Source organism: Macaca thibetana, chromosome 2, assembly GCF_024542745.1.
Source record: "Macaca thibetana thibetana isolate TM-01 chromosome 2, ASM2454274v1, whole genome shotgun sequence".
Lineage (NCBI taxonomy): Eukaryota > Metazoa > Chordata > Mammalia > Primates > Cercopithecidae > Macaca > Macaca thibetana.
This window is the reverse complement of record NC_065579.1, coordinates 32,509,958-32,537,065: the sequence shown is the minus strand read 5'-3', so window position 1 is coordinate 32,537,065 and position 27,108 is coordinate 32,509,958. Positions and strand designations below refer to the sequence as shown.

The following is a 27,108-nucleotide window of genomic DNA, read 5'->3' as shown; positions in this document are numbered from 1 at the left end:
GATCAAATTTCTACATGAGGTTCTGGGGAACAAACATGCACACTATGGCAGAAAAAGAATATTGATATGTAAATCAACATTTAGGCAGTTACAACGCTATTATTTAATAAAAGCTCTCCATTCATCTGTAAGTAGTTTTGTGGCAGAATAACTTTTTCTGTTACTTTTTCTAACTTTTTCTGTTTTTAATCAATTCCTTTACTGTAAAATGTCATTTTAAAATGTTTATTTTATTTTGCACAATTTTAACAGTAGAGTAATTTTGCTGTGGAAAATAAAATTTCATCTTGCAAGAAAGAGAAAACTCAAGACCACCAACTGGCGTCTTTATTTACATATTAGAGCGGGTCAGCCAATGAAAATCCTAGAAAAAGAAGACAACAAACATTCAGTAAAAAGAAATGATTGTCTCAAATTATATCCTCATTGTTTCACTTGTTCTAAAACCTAAAAGTCCTACACAATGGTGGCAAAATGAGGTTTGTCTTGTTCTGGTGCTTTTCCCAAAAAGGACTTAAAACCTACTAGTGAATCTTCCTGCTGTGTCCTATAAAACAATCTAAAATGGCATTCTGGGTCCTCTTCCATTAACAGTAATCAGAGCACAAAAACTATAGTCTAAAAGAACCACAAGTACACTCAGAAGGAGAAGGGAGATAAAGGAGGCCCACAGAGGGCTGAGCTCCTGGGTCTGAGAACAAAAGTAGGAAGAACTGTGCACGGAAGCCTCTTCCAGAACAAACACCATCCTACACATACGGCCTGGACACAGACACAGATACAGGCATTCCCATATTGAGGCAGAAAGTGGCCAGCCAACACTGAGAATCAATGACAAATGGCAGAGGGACAGACAGACAAAAATCAACAGTTTGGAAAGTATAATGTATGTAAATTCCACTGGAATGAAAATAAATAATTTCAAAGTGATAAATGTAAGAAATATAAAGATAATCCTCATAGAATTATAAAAGGAAGACGAGAACTTATATTTCTCTGGCAATATCCAAACAAAATTCATAGAGAAATTGTAGAACAGATCATTGGAAGCAAATCAATAGAAGCGCGAACTCACTGGCAGAGAATTTGTTAGGGCTTTTCTGTGATTAACATAGGTCTCAAGATTATGATGATGATGATTTTGAGACAGAGTCTCACTGTCACCCAGGTTGGAGTGCAGTGGCACAATCTTAGCTCACTGCAACCTCCACCTCCTGGGTTCAAGCGATTCTCGTGCCTCTGCCTCCTGAGTAGCCGGGATTACAGACATGCACCACCATGCCCAGTTAATTTTTGTATTTTTTGTATTTTGTATTTTTAGTAGACACCATGTTGGCCAGGCAGGTCTCAAACTCCCGGCCTCAAGTGATCCGCCCACCTCGGCATCCCAAAGGGCTGGGATTACAGGCATGAGCCACTGGGCCCAGCCATCAAGATTATATGTATTCATTAGGCTTCTTACAGTGGCTTTAGTTTCCCCAGTGCTCTGACGGCCTGATGCCCAGAGGAGGGTGTTTTTGGTTACCAAACTAACATCCCAGTCACTGGAAAGTATAAACCCCGTTATAAATCCATAAAGTGGCATGAGATGAAAAAGCCTGTCTATTGAGTGTCTGACTGGCATAAATCATTTTAAATAGAACTTAAAAAGAGAAGACAATCCACAAACCCGCAGGAGTACAGACAGATTCTGAAAGTTGTTGACCCTCCCTTAAAACAGTCTGCCTGCTTGCTCCACAGAAATCCCTGCTAATGCCCCCTGCCCTTCAGCTTACTGGCCTACTTTTTCGGCATTTATCTTCCTCATCACTAGGCTTCCTGAGTGTCTCCTCTCTCTGCTAGGAAGTAAATGCCAAAGTCGCTGAAATCTATTTTCACACAAATAGAATTTCAGTAGAATTCTATATATTTTAGTGTCTAAATTAGTTAATTTATATTTCAGTGATTATCCAGGTATCTGTTTGCCCATTCATCCTCTGCTTTGTTCACAAAAGAAAGAGATCCCATATGTTTAAGAACCAAGACAGAAAGTACTTGAAAAAAATACCTGCTCTGAAAACAGTGGCTGATATGCAAAGTGTTCGCATGGATGACAGGTTACAAGAGGAGGCAAGTGGCAGAACCAGGATGGCAGTAGAAAATTAAGTATGAAATGCAACTTAATCTGGGATAGGAGAGGTTCATGCTATGAACTTTGTCATTCACTTTACTGCTATAATCAACACTGTAGTTTCACTTTAGAGGTCAAAGTAACTAATTTTGAATGTACCTGCACAAATCCTCGTATTAGAGTTGCATCTCCCTCTTCCTCAGACTTGCCATGCTTTCTCTTTCCTCTTGCTACAGAGCCTTTTGCACATCTCTTCCCTCTCCCCTTTGCCGAGTTAGTCTCTGCTTATCCTTCTGATCTCCGTTTAAGAATCATCTCCCCTGAGAAGCCTTCCCTGTAACCCCAACATAAATCGATTCCTTTGTGGTATGTTTGCTTAGAACTGGGTTCTTTTCCTTCCAAGCAATTGCTTCACTCTGTCGTAGTGTGTTCAGTTGTGAGGTTACCAGACTGTCCCTCTCCCCTACCAGACCATAAAAGCTCCATGAAGGTGAGGACTGAGCCTGGTTTGGCTCGCCATGCTATTCGTAGCACCTAACACATATCTCAATATTCACTGAACAAATAAATGAAACTGCCAAACTCAGAAAAGGTTTAGAAAGACCTCTGTGCACGATAGAGGGTGTTCTGTTTGGTAGATACTTTTTGGAGGGGGATGGGGAAGCAGATGCATTTCTTGCTTTCTGCTTAGCAACTGTATTTACCTGGGTCTTCCGTGTGGCTTGTGGCTCAATCATGATGTTGATAAGAGAGGGTTTAGCTGTGTCTGCTAGGCTCTGCCTCAGGGACTTTTGGAGTTCTTCTGGTGTTTGTACAAAATACCCTTTTCCTCCAAATGCAGTCATGACTTGCTCATAATGTGAATTTGGCAGCAAACACATTGGAGGGACCCTGAAAAACAAGGTCATGAGTCAATGAAATTTAAATCTTAAACCTTGTAGAAAAAAAAACAAAAAGTCATTCTCTGAAATACTTCATTAAAAAAATTTAGGCTGAACTGAAAGGCATAATTTTAACTTCAACACTTAAGCTGAGATGCCAGTACACTGAGTTTTTCCTATGTTTATAATTGTCTATAAAGCAATGTCCAACAGAACTTTCTGTGATGATAGAAATGTTTTAAACCTGTGTGATCCAAAATAGTAGCCACTATCTACCTGTTGCTGTGAGCACTTGAAACGTGACTAAACTGAGGAACTAAATTTTTAACTTCATTTAATTTGAAGTAATTTAAATCTAAATTGCAACAGTTGCAACATGCCTAGTGGCTACCATACTAGATAGTACAGGCTACACTACCAACTATTATGAATCCAGAAGAAAAATATGAAAAAAAAAAAAAAAAAAAGATTAGTGCAAAACAACAAATAACAAGAAAACAACAAATAAAGTTGGCGAGGCATAAATAGACACGCCCATATCCTGTTCCACCCCAAGGCTGGCTCACAAATTCACGTCTATCTCACAATCCACGGCCAGCTACAATACCGTCTTAATTTGGCTCTGCCATCAGATGATCAAGATTTAGCTAAGTGGTAAAAGGAAGGTAGGCCTCTGGAACATATATAATATGTACACATCCACATTTCTACATGGTGTTTCTACATGGTCCTACTATTGCTCCCAGTCCTGGCAGCATTTTGCAATAAGCCTTCTCATTAACAAGGCTCAGACATCACACTCATTTATCTGAGTCTTCAGCTGTTCCCTGATTATAAACTATTTATTGAAGCACCTAATCATGGATATTTGTGCAAAGAGGAACTAAGACAGGATTCCTGCTCTTTAGAAGGGCTGACAATCAAAACAGACAATACTCATACCATGTAGGCACACTATTACCAATATAGAAGACTTTTTAAGAGATTAAAACGGGTGAGAGGAAGTAAATAGACATTGGTCTTGGTTACTTACACTGAAGCAGCATCTTGGAATTTTAACATTTCTTTCCAAGTATCGGTATCAAAACCTTGGTAAATTCCATTGTTATTCACTACCAAGAGTATGATTGGCAAGTTGTACCTAAAGTGAGAGTAAAATATGAAGGAAATTATTCTTCATTCTAAAGTAATTTCTTTTCTTTGGGCTGAAATTTTAACTTAAAAATGAATAGTTTTCTATAAGCTTTTTGTGATATTAGAGGAAGACTAAAAGTCAAGCATTTATTATCCTAAGAAAGAATATCAAATCATTAACAGAAACATCATGGAAAGGCAGAAAGATTGCAAGATTAAGAGTTGTTAGTCCTGGCTGGGCGTGGTGGCTCACGCCTGTAATCCCAGCACTTTGGGAGGCTGAGGCAGGCAGATCACAAGGTCAGGAGTTCAAGATGAGCCTGGCCAATATGGTGAAACCCCGTCTCTACTAAAAATACAAAGATTAGCTGGGCATGGTAGCACGGGCCTGTAGTCCCAGCTACTCGGGAGGCTGAGGCAGAAGAATCGCTTGAACCCAGCAGGTGGAGGTTGCAGTGAACCGAGATCACACTACTGCACTCCAGCCTGGGTGACAGAGCGTGACTCCATCTCAGAAAAAAAAAAAAAATAGTTGATAGTCCTTTAGCTATTAGCTATGAACCTCAGACAAATCACTGAGCTTTTCTGAATCTAGGTTTTCATAAGTCTAGATGGTATACGAAGAACACCTTCCCTATTTAATACTCTCTAAAGGACCACTTCTAGTTGGTTCCTAGGAACAATGTTTGAAAAGTACCTTTCTATTTACTGAGCTCGCCACAGACACCCAGCCCTTGCTAGATGCTGTAGGAGATACACAAGTGACTAGCACACACAATCTGCACTCAAACTACCACACCCATAATCAGAAACACATTACATGGTGTAATCGTTACAGAAAAGGCGTATTTAACAATGTGCTAAACAGTACAGCAAAGACAAAAAAGAAAAGGTTGATTAAATGTTATTGACTGAAAAGAATGTAGGTTTTATTTTCTAACATAATTTCCAAGGGCAAGTAGTAAAAACAAAACTAAACTGCATACCGTTAAATAACAGGACTGTGGTAATTATTTGCTCTCCATGCTCAAAAGGAATCATTATTCACTAAAAGGCTGACTTCCCCATAAGTCATCTTTTTTATGTAGATCACTTTGATGTCAATAAAGACACTCTACCAGACACATATAGTCAGACCTCATTATCTGAGTTCTGCATCCGTGGATTTAACCAACTGCAGGTCAAAAATATTTGGAAAAAAAATTTGGGTCTGTACTCAACACACACAGACTTTGTTCTTGTCATTATTCCCTAAACAATACAGCACAACAATTTTTTATATAGCATTTATATTGTATTCAGCATTTTAAGGTAATCTAGAGATCATTAAAAATATACGGGGTGATATGCATAGGTTATTTGCAAATACTGTACCATTTTATATCAGGGACTCACTTGAGCATCCTTGGATTTTGGTATTTGAGGAAGGTCCTGGAACCAATCCCCCATGGATATGGAGGGACAACTATACCTTCCCAAATCTTGAACGTTTCATCTACCAAAGCTTTGCCAGCCCAAAAACATGAGTCACAAAAGCCCTAATAAGAACCCTGGCTAAGAATAGAATAGTTTTACTACAGTTTAAATATAGCTGGAAAAATAAAACCCCCATCCTTCTATAGTTAGGATCTACAATTCATGAGTTTCTCCATGAATTCTCATAACTACACACATGATCCAAATGGCTCATGTTCACTGAGCATCACCTCAGAGTTTAGCTGGGGCCAAGCACGGTGGCTCACACCTGTAATTCTAGCACTTAGGGAGGCCAAGGTGGGTGGATTGCTTGAGCTTACAAATGCGAGACCAGTGTGGCCAACATGGCAAAACCCTGTCTCTACAAAAAAAAATACAAAAAATTAGCTGAGCGTGGTGGTGCATGCCTGTGATCCCAGCTACTCAGAAGGCTAAGGAAGCACGATCACTTGAACTTCAGTGGTTGAGGCTACGGTGAGCCGCAATTGCACCATTCCACTCCAGCCTGGGTGACAAAGCGAGACCCCCATCTTGAAAAAAAAAAAAATTGCTTGGATTATCTCATTTGTTCCTCATAATCATCTTTCTAAGGTAGGAACTATGACTAATCCTACCTTTTTTTTTTTTTCAAGGAATTTCTGCCTAAAGGATACTATTCCTACTTTAGAAGAGATGAGACTAAGGCTTGGTTAAGTGACTTTTTTGTTTGTTTGTTTGAGACAGAGTCTTGCTCTGTCGCCCAGGCTGGAGTACAGTGGTGCGATCTTGGCTCACTGCAACCTACGCCTCCCAGGTTCAAGCGATTCTCCTGCCTCGGCCTCCCAAATAGCTGGGACTATAGGCATGTACCACCACACCTGGCTCTTTTTTATATTTTTAGTACAGACAGGGTTTCACCATGTTGGCCAGACTGGTCTCTAACTCTTGACCTCAGGTGATCTGCCCACCTCGGCCACCCAAAGTGTTGGGATTACAGGTGTAAGCTACCATGCCCAACCTTGGTTAAGTGACTTAAAGTCACATGGCTCTGACTTGATAGAACCAGTTTTTAAATCCAGGCCATCTGTCCCACATTGAGACGGGGTCTCACTCTGTTGCCCAGGCTGGAGTGCAGTGGTGTGACTTCAGCTCACTACAACCTCCACCTCCCAGTTCAAGCAATTCTTCTGCCTCAGCTTCCTGAATAGCTGGGATTACAGGCATGCTTCACCACATCTGGCTATTTTTTTTTTTTTTTTTTTGTATATTTAGTAGAGATGGGGTTTCACCATGCTGGCCAGGCTGGTCTTGAACTCCTGACCTAAAGTGATCTGCCTGCCTTGGCTTCCCAAAGGGCTGGGATTACAGGTGTGAGCCAAGGCACCTGGCAGAAGCCATGCCCTTAACCACCACACTCGCTATTTCCCATAGGAAACAAGCTTCTTTCAGTCCCCAACATTTTTTTCTCAGTGACCTCAAAACCACTCCCCACAGTTTTATAGGTTTTTACCACACAGTGAGGAGGCCAGAAAGATACTGTTCTGGAAGAGAAAGACCGTGGGTTACTGCCACTAGCATCCTCAGGACAGAGCACAGTGCTATTCACAGGGCAGCTGGTGAACACCTGGTAAGTATTTGTCAGATGACTGTGTCATTTTTCATATTCTAGAGAATCAAGTGCTCTGATTCAGGATGATGTTTTACCTGCAGATGGTTTCCACCTCCATGCCAGAAAACCCAAATGCACTGTCTCCTTCCACACAGATGACCCGTTGCCCAGGGCTTCTATCTTTAGCCACCATGGCAGCTGCAATAGCAAATCCTAAACCAACTCCCATTGTTCCGAAAGTACCAGCATCAAGCCTGTTGGAGAACAAAGCTAAAATGAAACCCTCTGGGGCATGTCATAGAGGATGGGGTTGGCACAAACCTTCTAGTCCTATTTACATGGTTGATGGAAAAATAAAGAACCATAAAAACATTCTCTTTCTTCAATATAAAATCCTTAGACTGTTAGGAACTAATTTGTCAAGGACAGAAAAAAGCCACTCATGTTTGCTTGGGAGACTATAAACATATTCCTATAACACTAAGTAAATAATTATCACAGGATACCAAGAACACATCAAGCATAAAAACTCTACAAAACCTCACCTAACAATACTTTTATGAAATATGCCCTTACATACTGAACATGTATTAATTCTCAAATGTCTTCTTAATCTGCACTATTATAGTTTCATATTAAACACATCATAATGAATTACGACTTCTTTCTTCTTTAGAAGTCTTACCTGTGGCGAGGAAGGTAGTTCTGAAGCACAGTCCGTCCAATGTCCATAGTATTTGCTCCTTCGCTTACCACAAAGCAGTCTCTAGGTAGTTGCTCTTGAACATGGTAGAATACTGTGTAATAATTCATAGGCAGAGATTCTCTGGAAGCTAGTTCCTGAAAAGTAGATGGGAATGTAATCAAATTAAATTGGGATACAATGAAAATAACCAATGTTAATAAACTGTTATCAAACTTATTTGGAAATATGCAACAACTACAAAAGCTACAAGGTTCCCAAATGGCTATAAAATGGCCACTCTGAGAAGCTGGCTGACCTGTGAACAGCCCTGGGGGACATGTGTCCCACAGTCCCAGTTTGGAACACAATTAAATAAGCTTGGGAATATCCCTCCTCTTGGAGATCTGCAACGCACAGGAGTGTATTAAAGACTCTGAGAAGTCCTATAGTAAAGAGAGCTGGGAAGCACTGGGTTATATAAAACTAAACATTCTTATTTGAGCACTCTTAGGAAAATGGTGCCTTAGAAAAAGTAAAATTTATTTCAGAATATTTTCATCTGAAATATGACCCTAAACTTAAACTGTCACAATTTAGAACACAATCTGAAAATCTAGTTTTTCCCCCAACACACTTGAGAGTAAAGGAGATACGTTACCCCCACTATTCTAAAGAGTCCCTGAATGGAGAGAAAAACAGCAAAGTAAATGCCTTTGTTTAGCCACATGCCTTTTAGGGCTGAGAGAAAGCCATAGAGAGTTTTAGCAGCAACAGTCCCATCTGGTCCCGGCACTGCCTCTTCACTTATGCTACTTTGTTCTGCTGGACATTATACCCATGATAAATGAGGGACCCTCCTATACTCTGGCACCAAGGAAGAGAGGCAAGTCCCTTCTATCTTAAACCAATATCATTCCTATGTGAAAGAAAAGATTAGTCATGATACGACTCAGGAAATAAAATTGAGACTGGTGGCTGGGTGCAGTGGCTCACGCCTGTAATCCCAGCACTTTAGGAGGCTGAGGCGGGTGGATCACGATGTTAGGAGTTCAAGACCATCCTGGCCAACATGGTGAAACCCTGTCTCTACTTAAAAAAAAAAATACAAAAATTGCCTGGGTGTGGTGGCTCACACCTATAATCCCAGCACTTTGGGAGGCTGAGGTGGGCAGATCACCTGAGGTCGAGAGTTTGAGATCAGCCTGACCAACATGGAGAAGCTCCGCCTCTACTAAACATACAAAATTAGCCAGGCATGGTGGCGCATGCCTGTAATCCAGTTACTTGGGAGGCTGAGGCCGGAGAATCACATGAACCCAGGAGGCAGAGGTTGCAGTGAGCCAAGATCGCGCCACTGTACTCCAGCCTGGGCAACAAAAGCAATACTCCATCTCAAAAAAGAAAAAAAAAAAAATTAGCCGGACGTGGTGCCAGGTACCTGTAATCCCAGCTACTCAGGAGGCTGAAGCAGGAGAATCGCTTGAAACTGGAAGGCAGAGGTTGCAGTGAGCTGAGATCACGCCACTGCACTCTAGCCTGGGCAACAAGAGTGAAACTCCACGTCAGAAAAAAAAAATGAGACTGGCTCCAGATAGAAACAGTCGTTGATTAAAATTCCAATGTAGGCCAGGCACAGTGGCTCATGCCTATAATCCCAGCACTTTGGCAAGCTGAGTAGGGGGAACATGAGGTCAAGAGATGGAGACCATCCTGGCCAACATGGTGAAACCCGTCTTTACTAAAAATACAAAAACTAGCTGGGCATGGTAGTATGTATCTGTAATCCCAGCTACTTGGGAGGCTGAGGCAGGAGAATCACTTGAACCCGGGAGGCGGAGGTTGCAGTGAGCTGAGATCAGGCCATTGCACTCCAGCCTGGTGACAGAGCAAGACTCCGTCTCAAAAAAAAAAAAAAAAAAATTCCAATGTAAGATAGATTCATGCATAATCAATTCTGCTATAATGCTTGATGCAAAAACGTGAATTTATTCTAAGACAATTGATATATTAGGGAACCAAGTGAGCATAACTCAAATTTTATATTTGCTTATGCATGATTCTACCAGAAATCTGCACCCAGTTGAACAAAGATACATAGGAATACACAAAACAATTTTTAAAAATCACCTTTCTCACATAGGGAAAGCACAATACACACACACATGCACACACACACATGCACACAGGTGCATGTACATACACACATACAGACTTTACTGTAAATTGCCAAATCCTACAGCACTGATTCATTTCAGTGCTAGTAGTAGACAGTTTGATGGTTTCTAGCATCACTACAATTTCCAAAACCTTAGCTACCAGGCAAAGCCAAGAGTGCAAATGAGAGTGCCGCAAAAAAATTTCCAGCAGTGATACAAAAGTTAAATAGAAAAGAAGGCTATACATTGGATCAAAATTTCAATTTTTATGAAACAAGCTATTATAATAGCACGCCCTGAAGGACTTAAATCTTAAAAGCAGAAAAACATCTCAAACATCCCAAAATTTAAGGATTCCCAAAACAAAAAAATCACTTAATAGTTAATTTTTCCTTTAGAGACAGGGTCTCACTCTGCCACCCAGGCTTGAGTGCAGTGGCATGATCTACTGCACTGCCACCTCAACTCCTAGACTCAAGCAATCCTCCAATATCAGCCTCCTGAGGAGACAGGACAACAGGTGTGTCCCACCACATCTGGCTAATTTTTTTTTTTTTTGTAGAGACAAGGTCTTGCTATACCCAGGCTGGTCTCAAACTCCAGGCCTCAACTGATCTTACTGCCTTGGCCTCCAAAAGCACTCAGATTACAGGTGTTTAAATATGATGTTCTATGCCAACATCAAACTGAAAACACACCCATCCACTTCTACTATTATCACTTTCCATCTGACGTCTGATCACCTTTCTTCCACCAGCTCACAGTAACTCACAAGCTACAACCTTTCAGAAACTTCAGGTCTTTTTCAAAGTAAAATACTATATTCATTGGCATATATTTCTTAACCATTTAACATGTTTAAAACATTAGGCTCTTATCTTATTTTTATGTTACACCAAGTTTTTGAGAATGGTGCCACTACACCCCTTTTTCCATGAGCCCTGGGGTTTTTATTGCACAATTTTGCACAGCAAGGTGATTTTTAGGAATACACATGTCACGTTACGGCAGAAGTAACTGAATCATGCGCCTGACCTGTTCTTGAGCTTCAGTAGGTCCCATTTTACCTTGGATGCAGCTTCATTGCTCTTCATTTTTTCTCTCAGAGTTTTCCACCACTTGCTCTCTGGAGGATACTGCCATGGTGTTTTATCAAGTTCCTCTAAAAGCTAAAAAACACACACACACACACACACACACACAAAACCATATAAACTTTTTCTTTGCCTTTTTTTTTTGAAATAAAGTCTCGTTCTGTCACTGAGGCTGGAGTACAGTGGCGCAGTCTCAGGTCACTGCAACCTCCACCTCCCAGGTTCAAGCGATTCTTCTGCCTCAAACTCCTGGGACTACAGGTGCCTGCCACCACACTCGACTAATTTTTGTTTTTTCAGTAGAGACGGAGTTTCACCATGTTGGCCAGGCTGGTCTCAAACTCCTAACCTCAGGTGATCTACCTGTCTTGGCCTCCCAAAGTGCTGGGATTACAGGGATGAGCCACCGTGCCCAGTCTGCTTTAAAAAAATAAATTTAAATCATATTAACATGGAAATATCTTCTTAAGGAAGACAGTATGGCCATACTACTCTTCATATTACTCAGACTCTTTTTTCCCTCTAGTTAGTAAACACCTGATAGAATATCAATGGATAACATGGAAGGCTTCCGTTTGGGTCAGTGTGGGTTTCTGCTAGATGCTGGAATGCCCTTAGGACAGACTGGAGTACTGTTACCTCCTCCACACCTCAAGCAGGGGCTCTGAGACCCTCCTTGGTCTTTGACACTAGAAGGAAAATCACTCCTTCCACAGAACTCTTATAGGAAAACCAAAAAATAACCATGGACTTCTATGATACAGACCATTTGCTCCAGAGTGATTTAATATGTGATTCGGGATTACATCCTATACTGTGTAATCGTGACAACCATACCAAATTGTATCATCCAAAATCAAGTGATAAATGTGTCTATATTTTATCTCCTGTCACAGTGAAGTGTACAAACTACGTACAAATAATAAGAACCTGAAAAGTCACTGATTAAAGAGTAAAAAGCTCTTTTTTACCTAAAAAAATACTGTTAGACTTTTCCAGTGCTAAGCCATTTCTTGGCAGTAAGTTCAGTTCCTTTGGAAGGTATACTTTTTCAGATAGCTGGATCCTATTTAGTAAATTACGGTTTGCCTACTGAAAGATGTTACATTTTCGATCACCTTCCAAAAATGCTTAACTTACATAAAAATGAGCTATGTACCAGAAGTTGGACTTATCAAGTTCCAAAGTTGTATTTAAGAATAGTTTTCGATCACACATTTTGTTTAAAACAGATATGAATAGTAGACCTGTTACCAAGTGAATCAAGATTAAAACATTTTCAAGAATTGACTATTCCCTAAAGAGCGCTCCACACAAACTAAAACAAAAGTTCTCACCTGCTTAGTGACAGCATTTATGTCTCCTAGTAAAGTAACAGCCGGCTTCACATTATTACCCAATTCTTCTGCACAGATATCAACCTAAAAAAGAGACAAGGCTAAAGAACAATCCATGTTTATTCTGAAAAATATGTCAGAAATCAATTAAGACTGAATAAATGAACTGTGTATATAGAACACATGATAAAGAAGATTTGATATTTCGAAGTTCCTTAATAAAAAAAGTAAAAGTCCATAGAACTATATTAGTATCATAGCTAGTATAGAGAGCCTCATTTAAAAATCTACTCTACGGAATTTTGGTATTGCTTCATTATACCCATAGCGAATGCATTTGACCTGATCAATTATGGTTTTGCATCTAATCAGTAAGTTTTATTGAATCACACTTGGAATTCCTATCTAGAGTGTAGGTTCTCAAATTTGAGCATATATCAGAGTCACCTGGTGTATTCTGGGCTTGATAAACCATAGACTGTAGGAGTCTACCTCAGAGTTTTTTATTTTAATAAGTCTGGGGTAGGGTCCAGAAATGTGCTTTTCTAACAGGTTTCACAGGTGGTGCTGATGTAGCTGGCCCAGGGAATCACATTTAGAGAATCACTCCAAGAACATGGTGTGATTACTTCTCCATTTACTCAGAAGTTCCATGTCTGGATGGCCATGGACAAACGAAAATGGCTTCTGCAAAGAGGAATAATGTAGCCACCCCAAAGGGGATGTATCTTATTCTATAATCAAGAGGGGTAATCAAGAGGTATCAGTATCTTCCAGTTAACTCAGTCTTGCTTGTCTGCGGTTTTAGTTCTCAATGCGTTCAGCTGGGAAAGGAGCAATTAGACGTTGACTCCTTAAGTAGCAAAAGGTAGACTGGGAAAAGGGCAACTGCAGCTGGCTCATCAAACATTAAAATAACCCAAGCACAGTGGCTCAAGTCTGTACTCCAGCATTTTGGGAGACTGAGGTAGGAGAATTGCTCGAGGTCAGGAGTTTGAGACCAGCCTGGGCAACACGGTGAGACTGTGTCTTTACAAAAAAATAAAAAATTAGCCAGGCATTGTTGTACGCATCTATAGTCCCAGCATGTCAGGAAGCTGAGGTGGGAGGATCACTTGAGCTCGAGAGATTTAGGTTGAAGTGAGCCATTATCATGCCACTGCACTCCTGCCTGGGTGACAGAGCAAGATGCTGTCTCAAAAACAACCACCAAGCAAAAACATCAAGCAAAATGGGGCCAATCAGTGTAGAGCAAAAAGGTTTGCATGCCACTATGCAGGTAGTATTTTCCACATCAGTAAAGAAACTGGCTTATAAGGTGGGTCATAACGATAGAAGAATCATCAAAGACAGGTCAGAATACATTCCGGATACTGTTTAATGACATATAAAACAGTGTCATTTAGAAATTCCCATTGGAAAGGTAAAAGTTTTGGCATCTGAAAGAAAACCTCACTCCCTAACAAGGCCAAATGTTTTGTTCTAGTCTACCATCCTACAGTCTCTTTTCTCTACCTTTAAATATACTTGAATTGTGAAGAAAAGACAAATTATGCTTTTTAAACTGTTTGAAAGTTAATTTTGAAAGGTTTTCTGGCTAGAAGTAAAGCGGCCCATTATGTTTCATAGGCTAGAAAAGGAAGCTTATTTTGGTACCTGTAATTATGTTAGACAATTTATAAAATTCTACTTACGTAAAAAGAGAACAGTTTTTTTTTTTTTTTTTTTTTTTTTTTTTTTTTGAGTCGGAGTCTCGCTGTGTCTCCCAGGCTGGAGTGCAGTGGCGTGATCTCAGCTCACTGCAAGCTCCGCCTCCCGGGTTCACGCCATTCTCCCGCCTCAGCCTCCCAAGTAGCTAAGACTACAGGCGCCCGCCACCACGCCCGGCTAGTTTTTTTGTATTTTTAGTAGAGACGGGGTTTCACCATGTTAGCCAGGATAGTCTCGATCTCCTGACCTCGTGATCCACCCGCCTCGGCCTCCCAAAGTGCTGGGATTACAGGCTTGAGCCACCGCGCCCAGCCGAGAACAGTTTTTTTAATAGAAATCAAGAAGAAAACAGAGCTGATTATGGCTGATAGGGAGAACAATGAACACAGACATTTCTGATTTTAAGTTCCTCCTAAGTACCTGGATAAACTTCACATCTGGCTGGTATCTTGGAGGCAGTCCAAAATGTAAAATCCAATTTAGTCTGGCACCAAATAACACAATTACATCAGCAAATTGCAAAGCCCTATTAAAAAAATTGATATAAAAGTATAACTATATTTCTTATTTGAATCATTCTAAAATTTATCTCTAAAGTATTTGAAAAGTCTAAATCATTTGGCGCTTACATCAGACTTCAGAATCAGCTTCTAGGGTATATTTGATCTTTCAAGCTAAAATAATTTATAAAACCATTCTATATAAATAGTTATCTAAAATATAAATTAAGTTTAAAAAATTACCATAAGCTGTATCTATACTTTTATTACTTTTTTATAATTAGAAAAATTAGTACAAGTCCACTGTAGACAATCCAGAAAAAAACAGAAAAAGTATAAGGCTAAAAACAAAATCACCCCATAATACTTTCAACTTATAAACTATTATGAATATCCTGGCATATTTTCATCCACTCTTTTTTTGTATGCAAATATATTTTTACATAGTTGACTTTATATACTATAATACTGTCTCATACACTTTGTTTTGTTTTGTTTTGAGACACAGTCTCTCTCTTTCGCCTGGGCTGAAATGCGTGGTGCAATCATGGCTCACCGCATTCTCTACCTCTCAGGCTTAAGCAATCCTCCTACCTCAGCCTCCTGAGCAGTTGGGACTACAGGCACGTGCCACTGCACCTGGCTAATTTTTAATTTTTTGTAGACTGGTCTCGAACTCCTGGGCTCAAGCGATTCACCCGCATTGGCCTCCCAAATTGTTTGGATTACAGGCATGAACCATTGTGCCTGGCTGTCTCATATACTTTTGCTTACATAAATGTTTTCCTGGCCTGGTGCAGTGGCTCACGCCTGCAATCCCAACACTTTGGGAGGCCAAGATAGGCAGATCACGAGGTCAACAGATGGCGACTACCCTGGCCAACATGGTGAAACCCAGTCTATACTAAAAATACAAAAATTAGCCGTGCTTGGTGGTGTGCACCTGTAGTCCCAGCTACTTGGGAGGCTGAGGCAGAAGAATCGCTTGAACCCAAGAGGCAGAGGTTGCAGTGAGCAGAGATCACGCCACTGCACTCCAGCCTAGCGACAGAGCGAGACTATGTCTCAAAAAAAAAAAAAAAAAAGTTTTCCTTTGTCATTAAGTTCTTAAATACAACTTTTAAAGTCTACATATTTTGCTGAACACATATACCAAAATTTATTTAATGTTTTCTCAATTTCTGGATATTCTGTTATTAATAGTGCTGGGTTGCACATCTTCATACTTAAGTCTTAATGCACTCTTCATGTTGGTCCCTAGAAAGAAGTATTTTTAAGACTATTGATCCATATTCCAGAATTGCTTTCTAAAATATTGTATCAACTAGATTTCTAAGTTCTATTTATTTTAATACTTTTGTCAATATAACTTCTAATCTTTTAATGATTTTTACTTTCATAACACAACCACCCTTGCTTGCTTTTTCTTTACTTCACTTATCTTTGCCCAGTCTTGTTTTAAAGCTGTATCATTATGTTTCAGATGTGGCTCTTATAACACATATAGTTGCTGTTATTACTAATCTAATCTGAATGTCTGCCTTTTTCCAAGAGAGTTTATTATCATCATCGCTGTGGGTTTTGTTTTGCTTTTCACTTCTCATTTTTCTGCGTCTTTTATCTAGTTCCCATTTTTCTTGTCTTTTGCCATACAGGATCTGTATTTACTGCTTTTGTCTTCTTCGGTGATAAATGCAATTTTTCGCAGAAATTGTATACTCAAAAATTAAGCACATACTCAAAAATCATCTTCAATATTGTAATAGTCCTATGAGACCCAATTTAACAAACAGATAACTGCAATCAGCAGGACAGACTTGCTTACTGATACTCTAAAACTCTTGAAATCATTGATTTGATTATTTATAGCCCCTTGCAACCTTTTTTACACTGGCAATGTCATTAATATTATCCTCTTAAAATCTGGCTAGGTTGAAGATAAACTTCATTTTAACCTAAGTATAAAAAAAATTAACAGTGTAAGACTTAACTTGGTTACTGTATATAGTAATATAAATAAAAAGATGATATATTAAGGTAGCATTAAGTGAGGAACAATTAAAGATCTAGCAGCAAATATTACATTTACAAAGCCCTCAGAAGCCAAGTGTTCACGCCTGTATTCCCAGCACTTTGGGAGGCCAAGGTGGAAGGATCACTTGAGCCTAGGGGTCTGAGTACAGGCTGGGGAACACAGTGAGGCCCTGTCTCTACAAAATAAAAATTAAAAACCTTCAGAATTAATTTTAACCCATGAATGAAAATATGAAGAACACCAAATACGTGACAATAATAAACTATGGAAAGGGAAGGAAAAAATGGGATCAAAAAAGATATTTAGGGGACTGCAAATGAATCCATAATTTTTTGCTTCCTAAAAAGAAAAAAAAACCAACCCTAGGCCAGGCATGGTGGCTCATGCCTGTAATCCCAGCACTTTGGGAGGCTTAGATGGGTGGATTCCTTGAGCCCAGGAGATCAAGACCAGCATGGGCAACATGGTGAAACCTCGTTTGTACAAAAAATACAAAAATTAGCCAGGTTGTAATGGCACACGCCTGTAGTTCTAGCTATTAATACTTGGGAGGCTGAGGTGGGAGGATTGCTTTAGCCCAGTAGGCAGAGGTTGCAATCAGGTGTGATTGTGCCACTGCACTCCAGTCTGGGCAACAGAGCAAGACCCCCTCTCCAAAAAACCCAAAAACCCTAAAGCAATATAAAATAATGTTAATAACTGATGCAATCCTACTTATTATATATTATTCCCAAATGAAACCTTTTTTACTTAGAGATTCATCTGTCTGTACTTTTTATGTTGACACTGAGTGGTGGTTATGTAAGTGTTCGTTACATTATTCTCTCTTCCTGTGTGTATAGTTAGAATATTTCATGATAAAGACATTTCAAGAAATTAAAAAGAAAAAAGTTATAGTACATTAAAAAGCATGTCTTAAAAATCTAAAAAGAGGAAGCTTCCAATGCCAGCCAAGATTGGGTAAGTCTGAAGAAGCAACCCACACAGAGGGTGAGTTTCCAAGGTATTTCTCCCCCGTGTTTTGTCTCCTGGCTTTCACTCAAAGACAGCCCTAGTTGCAGAACTGCAAGCAGCGAAAACTCGCAGAGAAACTGTTTTTTTGGCCAAAGGATCAGGAAAAGGGCCACTGCAAGCTGGACAGTCTAGGGGAAAATGGTCAGATTTTTCTTCTTTTTTTCTTTATCTCCCAGCTCTGCTCTGAGGGCAGCCCTACTGCAGAGCTGCATTGTGGTGGCTCCCAAGCAGCTGAAATTCCAAGAGAAACGTCATCTCTCAGGCAAGAGGGATTGGAAAAAAGGGTTCCTGTGGTCTGAAGAGCATGGGGACAATCCCCATTATTTTTTTCTTCTGCAGCTTGTTCAGAGGGCAGCTTTAGTTATGTGATACTATAAGGGAGCAGCAAGAGCCAGGAAAGGGGGCACCTGAGAATGGGAGAGTGGGGGTAGGGAGCCTACGGAGGAGAGAAAATAAATCTCTAATTTGGGTATGAACCAGTACATGTCTGGGGCTCACCCCTGAGCTGAGCATGTGCAGACAGCCTGAAAACAGCACAGCAAAGGCTCTGAAACTTACGTGACCCTGGAACTACTTACTTATGGTAAGTTCACACTTCAATTTGTAGTCAAGCTAATCTAATCATGTTGATTGATTGCTAAGAGAAACCAACAAAAATCAACATTCTACAGAGGATTTAATATGACCCAGAATCTCAAAATATAATATTCAAAAATCCAGGATACAATCCAAAATTACTCAGTACAAAAAGAGCCAGAAAAATGTGATCAAGTCTCAAAATAAAAGATAATGAATAGATGCCAATCTGAGATGACTCAGATGTTGGAATTAATAAACAAAGACTGCAGAAACTATTGTAACTTACTCCATCATGAAGTATAGAAAAATATTCTTGAAAGAAATGTGAAAATAGAAGATCTGAGCAGAGAAACAAAATATAAAATAAAAGAATTAAAAAGAAATGAATAGATACTCAGGGACATATCAGACAATATCAAAATGGATGAAGGTTGACATAGAAAACAATATTTGAAGAAAGAATGATGAAAACTTTCCAAATCTAGAGAAAGACAAATTTAGAGAAAGAAATAAATTTTCAGATTCAAGACTTGAGAATCCCAAACAGGCTAAATTAAAATAAACCATGTACAGACACATCATAATTAAACTGCTGGAAACGAAAGATAAAAGAAAATATCGGGAGCAGCCATGGAAAAACAACATATTACATACAGAGCAACAATAATTTGAATAACTGCAGATTTCTCATATGAAACCAGGAAAGCCAGAAGATAGTCCAAAAATAAACAGGTATGCTTAAAATTTCACGATTCTTTCAGAACTCCATCCTAGATGAAGATCACAAAATAATTTAAATTAGCCTAAAATCTACCAAGCCATTGTATTTAAAATCTGGAACGCCACACACCTGGATCTGGCTGCACCTACACAGTATGGATGGTTGTCAGGGACAACACCCTTCCCCATAGGGGTGGGCAAAAATGGCAGTTTATATTGCTCCACCAATTTCTGGATACTCTCTTCTGCATGAGCATAAGCAGCACCTACAAGAAATACAAATGCATTGGACAATTCAGTTAAGCTCTAGGCACTGTGACCCTTAAAAAAGTTCATGTGGGCCGGGCGCGGTGGCTCAAGTCTGTAATCCCAGCACTTTGGGAGGTCGAGGCGGGCGGATCACGAGGTCAGGAGATCGACACCATCCTGGCTAACACAGTGAAACCCCGTCTCTACTAAAAATACAAAAAACTAGCCGGGCGAGGTGGCGGGCGCCTGTAGTCCCAGCTACTCGGGAGGCTGAGGCAGGAGAATGGCGTAAACCCAGGAGGCGGAGCTTGCAGTGAGCCGAGATCGGGCCACTGCACTCCAGCCTGGGTGACAGAGCAAGACTCCGTCTCAAAAAAAAAGTTCATGTGAAATTGCTTTTTATTTATTTATTTTTTGAGACAGGGACTTACTCTATCACCCAGGCTGGAGTGCAGCAGCATAATTTTGGCTCACTGTAACCTCTGCTCCCCTGGCTCAAGTAATCTTCCCTCCTCAGCTTCCCGAGTTGCTGGGACTACAGGCACACACCACCACCGCACTCAGCTACTTTTAAAATTTTCTGAAGAGGCGAGGTCTCCCTATATTGCCCAGGCAAGTCTGCTGGTCTTGAACTCATGGGCTCAAGCAATCCTCCTTCCTTGACCTCCTACGAAATTGCTTGTAGATCAATACTCAAATACTCTCCTTCTGCCTATACCTGAGCTTAAACTCAAAACAAATTGTGACTACAGTTTTTATTGCTGTTATTTTTAAATGCTTACCAAAGTAAGAGTTCTAATCTTCCACCAATAATACTCTCAATTATTCTGAAGGATGTCTATCTCAAAACAAAAGTCACATCTCACAGCTCTTGCTACTGTCACTTACCCATTCTATGCTACGGTCCTACTGAACTACACTCCACTCTACAATTCCCTGAACACACTATCTTCATTGGGAGGCCCAGGTGGCCTGGGAAGAATGTTGCCCCGAAAGAGAAAAGCCCTCTCTACCCTCACATGTTGGTCCTCATCTCCAGCAAACCTCCTCTACACAAGGTCTCCTAGTCCAGGCATGGAAATTCTAAGGTGCATTAAGTTTCTAAAGATATGCAGATCTTTCTACAGGCTCTATAATTCTGTGATTGTAACAGAGCTAACCCCAGTGGGACACATTATCTTTTTTTTTTTTTGAGGCAAAGTCTCACTCTTGTCATCCAGGCTGGAGTGCAATGGCGCAATCTCAGCTCACTGCAACCTCCGCCTCCCGGGTTCAAGTGATTCTCCTTCCCCAGCTTCCCAAGTAGCTGCGATTACAGGCGCCTGCCACCACGCCCGGCTAATTTTTGTATTTTTAGTAGAGACGGGGTTTCACCATGTTAGCCAGGCTGGTCTTGAACTCCTGACCTCAGGGGATCCACCCACCTCAGCCTCCCAGAGTGCTGGGACTACAGGCATGAGCCACCCCGCTCGGCCCACATTATCATTTGTTTTCACAGTTGTGTGCCTGGGAATAACCCTATACCCTATTCCCTTGATGGCACGAAAAATACCTTATTGTTCAAATATTCCATTTCTAACGTCATCAAGACCACTATATTTTTTTGCTATTTTATACTTTTTCAAGGCTAGTATATTATTCCATATTCTGTATTTATAATTCTCTACTGAATCCTAGTAAATAGTATCATGCACTTGCAGATTCAATATAATGCTCCATTCTACAAAACTACCTTGAAATCCCTTCTTATACATGTATGATGAAAATCAGTTCCTTTTTTTATCCAGAAAGTGTTCTTGTATTCTCCTTCCTGTCTCAATGTCTTTGTACACTCAGTTCTCTCTTCCTGCTTTGCCTTTGGTCTCTATCCACTTGGTAAACCACTGTCTGCTTTTTCAAGATACAGCTGTTGTGTCACCTCTTCTGGATAGTCCTTCCGTATTACCTACACAAGCAAATTGTTTCTGCTTTCCTTGAAAACCCACCTCAGCCTCTCTGTACCCATCGCACAAGAGTATACCGCACTTACTTGTTACCAGGTCTATCTCCCCTCCCCAATAGGTAGGAACTACTATTTCTCTGTATCCCTCATGAATGTTTTATGTAATCCCTGCCTTATCATAAGCACTCATCAAATGTTTGTTAAAAGAAGAATGAAAACTAGCATCCACTGAGTGCTTTCCACATATTTTGCTATTTAATTGTATCCCACTGAGGCAGTTAATATCCCTATTTTACAAGTGAGGTAATCTGAGACTCAAAGCAGTTGTTTCCCAAAGTCACCGAGCTAATACATCATATAACACGTTCAACTCAATTCTGACCTCAATTTTTTTGTCGTACACTATCAAACTATTTTTAGTTTCTACGTATTTAGTTCCTAAGCAGTTGATAATTGATTAGCACGGTCATAGGTGATCCCAGCAGCCTCCGTTCTAGAACACGAAATGGATACTATAATCAGTTGCTGACAGGAGTATAAGTTGGTTGGTACACCACCTCTGGAGAAAGCAATATGACAATATGTACAAAACTCTTAAAAATATTAATACCCTCTAACTTTTCTTTCTAGGAATCTTAAATCCTAAATACAGAAAAAGCTTTAGGCACAAACATGTTTGCCACAGCTACTCTAAACAAACAAATAGTAATTGGCAAAGATTTAAATATTTGCCAGGAAAGTAAGTGTTAATGTACACATGAAGACACATTAAAAAATATACTTAGGAAATACTTCTAAGATGAAAAATATTATAATCTTAAATGAATAAGGTAGAATACAAAACTGTCTATATAGTATGAGCACAGTATGTAATATATATGTCAAAAGGAATAGAAATGTACTAAATGTTAAAAATAGCTACCTTAGATGAAGGAACTTCTACTTTTCTTGGTTTTCCAAAATGTTTTATAATAGAATAAACACATTTCACTAATAAGACCAAAGAAATTAAATAGGTAGTATTTCCTTAAAAGGGTGAAATCTCTGGGCATTAATGTCTATAATTTCAAAACAAATAATGCTAAATGGATGATGAGAATTCTTACTCCAATTTCAAACATTAGAACAGACATTAATAAACAACAAAAGTTTATAAAAAGAATTGGCACTTTCAAAAGCCTAGCAAGATTTAGAGTTCTATTCATGTTACCTTTCCCGATGATAAGAAGGGGCTGTTTGGCATTCTTAATAACAGAAGCTGCCGTGCACACAGCAGAGGTTTCTGCCATGCTAATAGGAGGTGACATGCAGCGCTCCACGTGCCTGGAAAAAAAGAGCCCTATTAATTAAAAGAGGCCAGCTCTGATCTTTTTATTGTGAAAATTTCAAATATATAGAAAGGTAGAAAAAATAGTACAATAAGTCCCCACATACCCCCATATAGATCTAACAACTTAATATCATTTTACCACATTTGTTTCATATATACACACATAAACATGCATTTATTTTTCCTGAACTATTCTAAAGTAAATAATAGGCATCAAGACACTTTACCCTTAAAAATTTCTCCGTGCAGCTGTGAATAATAAGGACCTTCTCCTATATTCAACTATCACATCATTATCACATCTGGTAAATTAAGAGTTATTCCCTGATATCATCTAATAGCCAGTGAAATGGTCAATTCATTGACAGAAAATCTGAGTTAATGGCTTTGTACTGCAGTAGCAGTAGCAGCTGTCTTAACAGTAAAAACATAATAAAATCTAATGTTTGCTATGTGCCATTTATTCTCATTTATCTGTCAAAACAATGAGGTTAGGTATTAACATCATCTCCACTTCACCACTGAGGAAAAAAAAGGACTCAGAGAAAGTAACTTATCCAAGATCTCCAGATGGCACATGGCAGAGACTGGATTGAACCAGTCATTCTGTCTCCAAAGTCCATGCTTTTAAACACCTTACCACATTTCTTTTTTTTTTTTTTTGGAGACAGAGTCTTACTCTGTCACCCAGGCTGGAGTACAGTGGTGCGAACTTAGCTCACTGCAACTTCCATTTCCCGAGTTCAAGTGATTCTCCTGCCTCAGCCTCCTGAGTAGCTGGGACTACAGGCACATCTCACCAAGCCTGGCTAATTTTTGTATTTTTCGTAGAGATGGGGTTTCACCATGTTGGCCAGGCTGGTCTCAAACTCCTACCTCAGGTGATCCACCCACCTCGGCCTCCCAAAGTGCTGGGATTACAGATGTGAGCCACCACACCTGGCCTCACTACATTTCCACTCACTGGGTGTTAATATTTTAGTATCACAATATGCATTAGTAAAATAAATATTCAAACTGTCACAGTCAAGTATTTCTGGACACCAAGTCCTGTGACATTTCATTTATTCTAATTAACATAAATTATACTGTATAAAATTTAGACATATTGTCAAAATATTTAGACATATAATAGAAAAGGACAATCTGTATAAAATTTAAAAGAAGGCTTACAGAGTTAACTTACCTGAGCTTGCCATCCTCCCCTTAGTATTATTTTGATTATCATGTTCAGCTATTAGGCAGAATAAACAGATGTCTTTTTTATCCAGCTCTCTCAAATAAAAATCACTCCTGGCCAGGCACGGTGGCTCATGCCTGTAATCCCAGCACTTTGTGAGGCCAAGGTTGGCAGATCATGAGGTCAGGAGTTCGAGACCAGCCTGGCCAACATGGTGAAACCCTGTTTCTACTAAAAATACAAAAATTAGCCGAGCATGGTGGCAGGCGCCTGTAATCCCAGCTACTTGGGAGGCTGAGGCAGAAGAATCGCTTGAACCTGGGAGGCAGAGGTTGCAGTGAGCTGAGATTGTGCCACTGCACTCCAGCCTGGGCAACAGGGAGAGACTCGGTCTCAAAAAAAAAAACAAAAAAAATCACTCTTTGGTACACAGAGTAAACAGTAAGACCCACTCTCTCTGTAGTCACTAAAGATCCATTTGGTCCACAACAGCAGAAATGCACTAAACGGTACCCATGATGCTTTAACCCCAAGTACCTATCCTTATCAGGGGATGACTTAGATATCAGTGAAAAATGATTTTTGTACTTCTTTTCACTTAGTGTTTATTTAAGAAATATGAGAATATGAGAAATCATAGAAACCTCTATATTGGAATATTTGTTAACCACAGAGAGAGACAGCTAGATGTTTTTTATCCTGAGTCTTAATAATTTTTAATAATCACCGAACCTCTTGGCTTACATTATAAAGATTCTCAAGGACCCATACTACATTAACAAGGGATGTATATTTATGGTTAATGGAGGAATAATTTCAACGAGGAGTTCAGGACGTTCTAAGTATTTGGTTTAGTAATTAAATCCAGAAATACCTACTAATATCATTTTAATTAAGAGAATTAAGCCCTTTGGCTAGGATTCAGTTTAATTACTAAATCATCAAGTTAAGACAAATGGAAATTAACTTATAAACTGCTGGGTAAATTCTTCTAGAAAGGTAGGCATTATGATAATACATGTACATTGAAGAAAGAATTCCAGCATAACTATTACTCACTTTATAGAACTCACATTCACCTGAAGGTTCACAAAATCTGCTGGTATGTCAACATAGCAAGCACCTGGACGACCATAGATACTGCTTCTCACTGCCTACGTTCATTACAAGTAGAAGAAAAGATTTGTAAAATCTCAGTCTTATCATATTCTACTCAAAGATAATTTAAAACTGTAATTATGAACACTATTTTCATCTTTCTGATGATCACAATTGAAATGTCTTCTATTGACTACAGTTTTAAAGATTTTTTATTTAAAAGGGAGACAGATAAGAAAGTATTCATTTAGGGCTTTAAAATTCATGTTCTATTACACTTTAGTTTTGGAAATTATTCACCAGGCTCTGCCTGCCAAGTTTTTGCACTGTAATATGTACTTTCACCTGCTCCCTAATCTTAATAATCTGGCAGTGTTTTCAGAAACTGTGATGTTGTTACATGTATCAAACGGTTTCTGTAACTCCTGGTTTTGAAACAGCTCAAACATAATTTCATGTATAAATGCTGATTATAATTTATAATACAGATTATCTGTAATCCAAAAATCCAAAATCTCCCAAAATGTGAAACTTTGTGTGTGCCAACATGATGATACAAGTGGAGAATTCCACATCTGACCTCATGTGACAGCTCACAGTCAAAATGCAGGTGTCTAAACAGTTTATTCAGCGTCCCCAAGGGAAAAATAAAGTTATCATCAGACTATGTATATAAGGCACATATAAAACATAAATGAATTTCATATTTAGACTTGGGTCGTATCCCCAAGATGTCTCGTTATATATATGCAAATATTCTAAAATCTGAAAAAATCTGCAGTCAGAAACCCTTCTGAAAAGCATTTCAGGTAAGGAATAATCAACCTGTATGCTGTTTAATTAACGAACAGAGGGTCTTAGAGGGTTTTGGTTTAGTCCCAATTTTCAAAAATAATCTTTTGCAAAAGCACAAGAGAAAAGGTACTCAGGGGTTCATTATAAACCTTTCTCTTTACTTTTGTATAATTAAAAAGGTAATTTTAAAAACTAAAACACAGGAGAAACTTTTTCCAAAAATAACTTATTTTACCTCTCTATAATTAAATGTAATGACAGTGAACATTAAAATGTAAATAGTTTTCTAACAATGCCATTTTTAACTGCCTGAGTATATTCCAATTTGTCACTCATTCTTCTGAGAATAAGAATAACATTAAATATAAGCAACTGAGAAAAATCAGTTGACTTGGAGAGCTTGTTACTAAATACCATACCTTTTCAATAACAAAAGGAACAGCTTCTATGCTGCTTGGACGGGCAGAGAACTTGGTATATAATCTACAAGCTTCAACCTACGGGGAAAATGAAAATCACTTAAAATTCAGCTCACAATCATATTACTCTCCTGAAAGAAGACAAAATGTTAATAATTAGTTTCTTTTATGTTTAGAGGCAAGATGGAGAAAATGCATTACCTAGACTGTCCCTTAAAAGCCTATTCAAAGCACAAAGTTTTGCCTTGGTATGATTCAGGAAGCATATCATACCAAAGATGCAAAATCTTTTGGCAAAGATGCAAAAGTTTGATAATACCCACCATCCAACACAACACAGGAAAATTCTACAAACTGCTGGTGAGACTATAAATGGGAAAGGAAGTTAACACAATCTACAAAAAATTTAAATCAGCGTATCTTTGGATCCAGCAATTTCACAGATAAGAATATGTAACTTCATCTGTTATATTTTGTTATAATAATAATCTATTCTTACATTTCTGCCAGTGTTCCTTTTATGTGCCTTCTTGCTATGGTGTTTAGAACATATGAATTCAGTAGTGATAATTTTTCACTGCTTAATATATCTTGAGGCATTATATAGAAACTGTTTCTCTTGAAACAGTTTTACAATTTCAGTATGAAATCTATGAAAAACTGATAGTCCCAGGCATGACAAAATTAAGATCACCCCATGATTTTCAGTCTATGTTCATGTCCTTTAGTTTTAAGGACTTCCACAAAAAACAGATATTTGGATTCTTCCTCTTCTGTTTTTAAATTTGATCTAATAAACTATTATTTTCCATTTCAGGAAAAAAATATATAGTGGACATTTATCCTGTTTTCTTTTTCACCTATATAGTTTCTACAGTAACTTTAGATTTCCTTTTAATTAACTTATCTGCTCTACTTATTTTCCAAACACATCAGCATCTTTTAAATAACTGTTGTTATCGTCTACCATTAACTAAATAAAACTTTAATTCATTTCTAAGAGTATAAAAATATAATTTCTGCATTAACCTATACTACAGTTCAGTATTTTAGTTTATCATATATGAAAGTTTATG

The 27,108-nt window shown here is 38.9% G+C and overlaps 1 protein-coding gene across 3 annotated transcripts in view; it reads right to left on the bottom strand.

Moving 5' to 3' along the window:
• Window positions 1–211: 211 nt before the first annotated feature.
• The window catches only part of HACL1 (2-hydroxyacyl-CoA lyase 1), a 40,220-nt gene continuing 13,323 nt past the window's right edge, over window positions 212–27,108 (bottom strand). The window contains exons 6-17 of one of the 3 annotated variants that reach the window (XM_050777573.1): window positions 26,033–26,110; window positions 24,780–24,874; window positions 22,421–22,533; window positions 19,150–19,285; window positions 14,592–14,697; window positions 12,462–12,545; window positions 11,098–11,199; window positions 7,875–8,029; window positions 7,285–7,443; window positions 4,025–4,132; window positions 2,815–3,001; window positions 212–364 (exon numbers count right to left, since the gene is read on the bottom strand). In XM_050777573.1, coding sequence (XP_050633530.1) covers window positions 332–364; window positions 2,815–3,001; window positions 4,025–4,132; window positions 7,285–7,443; window positions 7,875–8,029; window positions 11,098–11,199; window positions 12,462–12,545; window positions 14,592–14,697; window positions 19,150–19,285; window positions 22,421–22,533; window positions 24,780–24,874; window positions 26,033–26,110 — 1,356 coding nt within the window. In that variant the 3' untranslated portion in view covers window positions 212–331. Of the gene's footprint in view, window positions 2,445–2,814; window positions 3,002–4,024; window positions 4,133–7,284; window positions 7,444–7,874; window positions 8,030–11,097; window positions 11,200–12,461; window positions 12,546–14,591; window positions 14,698–19,149; window positions 19,286–22,420; window positions 22,534–24,779; window positions 24,875–26,032; window positions 26,111–27,108 lie in introns of all 3 variants that reach the window. The other 2 variants (XM_050777578.1, XM_050777582.1) reach the window with 2 other exon arrangements.